Source organism: Primulina eburnea, chromosome 8 (assembly GCF_022965805.1).
Source record: "Primulina eburnea isolate SZY01 chromosome 8, ASM2296580v1, whole genome shotgun sequence".
In the NCBI taxonomy this organism is placed as follows: domain Eukaryota; kingdom Viridiplantae; phylum Streptophyta; class Magnoliopsida; order Lamiales; family Gesneriaceae; genus Primulina; species Primulina eburnea.
Genome location: NC_133108.1, coordinates 10,032,970 through 10,035,814, shown reverse-complemented (window position 1 = coordinate 10,035,814; position 2,845 = coordinate 10,032,970). Strand labels below are relative to the sequence as shown.

Below are 2,845 nucleotides of genomic sequence, written 5' to 3'. Positions count from 1 at the left end.
AATGTGATTAAATAAAAGGAATGTGGCTGTTCAAACTTTCAAGAATATAGTTGCATTAAGTTCCATGAATTCGAAAATATGGTGCCAAAACGAGGTGAAATTGTCTAGTAAAAATTCAGTTGTTCGGGCCTTCACACAATGCATGAAACTAGAACTGGACATGTAAATTAGTAAAACTAGATACATCTGAAGCTTAAGGTGTTACACGCATCCAATTGCACATATATATCATGATTGTATTCAGAGCCCCGCTCCACTGCACATTAAAAATACACAAAAAAGTCCACGTTCATGACAGTTTAGGGTATGTATTTATCTCCTGATCAAATATATGGTTGCTAAATAATAATAATCAAATAGTGTAGTGGGTTTGAATTCTTGACTGATAAAGATGACTTGTGGGTAGCATAAATACAAATTGTCTTTACTTTCGCCTTTCTTCTTTAGGTTTAAATTGTGCATGATGAATCCTATTTGAGAAACCCAACCTCTTTTCTCTCACTCAAAACTTCTTCCGACCCTAGATTTATCTCTCCCTCTCGGTATATATATCTCCCTTACAGTATTTATTCTTGAATCTCTTCTTATTCCATTGCAGCAGACAGAGAGAGAGTCTCTGTGAGTGTGAGTGTGCGTGCGCGCCTTAAAGAGAATAATGTTCCATCCGAAGAAGCCACCGAGTATGATTAACGCTCACGAGCGTCCCGTGTGTGTTCAAGGGGACTCGGGGCTTGTTCTCACCACTGATCCAAAGCCTCGTCTCCGGTGGACCGTTGAACTTCATGAACGATTTGTCGATGCTGTTACGCAGCTTGGTGGCCCTGATAGTATGTATTTATAGTAATACACACTCACACGCATACACATACTTAGATACACACACACACACATATAATTTCGTTGGTATATGTACTAAAAGAGATTTGATGATGTTCTTTTAGAGTATTATTATGGTTATGTTAATCATGCTCTTTCTTAATGATTTGTACGTTATTTTCCTTTATAACTCAGAGGCAACGCCGAAGACGATCATGAGAGTTATGGGGGTTAAGGGTCTAACTCTATATCATCTCAAGAGCCATCTTCAGGTTTAGACTCCTATAATTTATTTTTGTTCCTTTAGAAACAAAAACTTTCCTTTTTAAATCTGAGTTCGATTGAGTTTATGGTGTAGGGTTACAAATATATCTAAGTTCTTGATTTTTTCCCCAGAAATTCAGGTTGGGAAAGCAACCTCACAAGGAACTTAGTGATCATTCAATGAAAGATGGTAAGAGAGTAGGTGGCTACATGGCACATGCCCATATTAACTTGCATGTTTTCTTATCCTTTTAGATGTATTTATTATTATTTTAATTTTCTAATTGATTCAGCTTCTTGGATTGAACTTCAACGAAACAATATTGCCTCATCGTCTGGAATGCTTGGTCGCAGCATGAACGAGTACGATATATTATCATTTTGATCCCATTGGAACTATGGACGGATATGTTCTAGTGTTTTGGATAAAATGAAAATATATATATGGATATCTTTTACTAAATTTGCCCCAATTATTCATGGCAATTATAGGATGCAAATGGAGGTGAACAGAAGACTCCATGAACAATTAGAGGTAATCTGCAAGATTAAACAACTGAAAATTGTTCTTTTTTTATAATGATTTTACTTGTGTAATTGCTAGGAGTAAAGAATTTATTCGGATACTGATAATTACAGGTGCAAAAACATCTGCAGTTGAGAATTGAGGCTCAAGGGAAATACATGCAGGCCATTCTTGAAAAAGCATGCCAAACTCTAGCGGGTGAAAACATGGCATCGGCCGCTACTGCTAGCGGGAGCTTCAACAAGATGCCGCCCAATATTGGCACCGAAACTTCCGGCATGAAAGACTTCTGGCCACCGGTGAATTTCCCAACAATTCAAGACCTCAACATATATGGAACCACTGATCATCAACTGGAACAACAGCTTCAGAGAACATCTTCCATGGACTCATTCATCCCGAGTATCAACAACAACGATAGTAATTTTTTGACCAAAAAGAGGCCTAATCCATACAGTAACAGCAATGGGAAGAGCCCTTTAGTTTGGGCCGACGACTTAAGGCTCCAAGAATTGGGTGCAGCTGCTGCCTCATGTAATATTGATGATGCTCAAATTCATCCTGCGCCACAATTTACCATTGATAAAGGGAGTAATATTGGTCCAGTGGGAGATCATATTTATGAAACGAAGCCTGTTTTATCTGGTGATCAAACCGCGTTGAGGGAGAAGAAATTCAAAGCTGGAAAGCTCGAAAATTGCCCATCTCCACGACACATGGTAGAGAGAATGAACCACCAGGCCATCAGTGCCGGAGGGGTGACAACACAAGGCCGAAACTCGCCGTTCGGGTGATTCGTGAATCCATCTTCATCACAACAGTTACAGTTAATTACGTGTTAACCGGGAGTACTTAATTTTAGTGTAAGTGTTAACAACAGAAGGAGTTGAAAGTTGGTTTGCTTACTATCACTACTAGTGTAATGAATGTCATCCTCTAATTTGTTATAAGATTTTGTACCATATATATATAAATATATATATATATATATATATATATATATATATATATATATAAATATATATACTAATTACTACATCTAGCTAGGACGAAGAATTTATCTGAGGGAAAGCAGACAGAGTATCTAAATTTCATGCCCTTTTTTCTACTTTACCCTTCCATATAAATTCCTTAGGTATCACCAAAGCAATCAATCTTGCTACTTTTTTTTAAACTTCCACTTGGATACACACACAACTGATCACTCAGAATTTGGAATTATATATATCGAAAAAATCC

The 2,845-nt window shown here is 37.3% G+C and overlaps 1 protein-coding gene across 2 annotated transcripts; it reads left to right on the top strand.

Moving 5' to 3' along the window:
* Positions 1-468: 468 nt before the first annotated feature.
* On the top strand, positions 469-2,568 carry LOC140837786 (myb family transcription factor IPN2-like). Of its 2 annotated transcripts, none has more exons than XM_073203896.1 (6): positions 469-827; positions 1,012-1,088; positions 1,213-1,270; positions 1,374-1,443; positions 1,573-1,615; positions 1,738-2,568. In XM_073203896.1, the coding sequence occupies exons 1-6, from the start codon at positions 656-658 to the stop codon at positions 2,398-2,400; spliced, it is 1,083 nt and encodes a 360-aa protein (XP_073059997.1). In that variant the 5' UTR covers positions 469-655; the 3' UTR covers positions 2,401-2,568. The 2 variants fall into 2 exon arrangements, with proteins under 2 accessions (XP_073059997.1, XP_073059996.1); XM_073203895.1 differs by having other exon boundaries at positions 471-827; positions 1,720-2,568.
* The last annotated feature ends 277 nt before the right edge of the window (positions 2,569-2,845 follow it).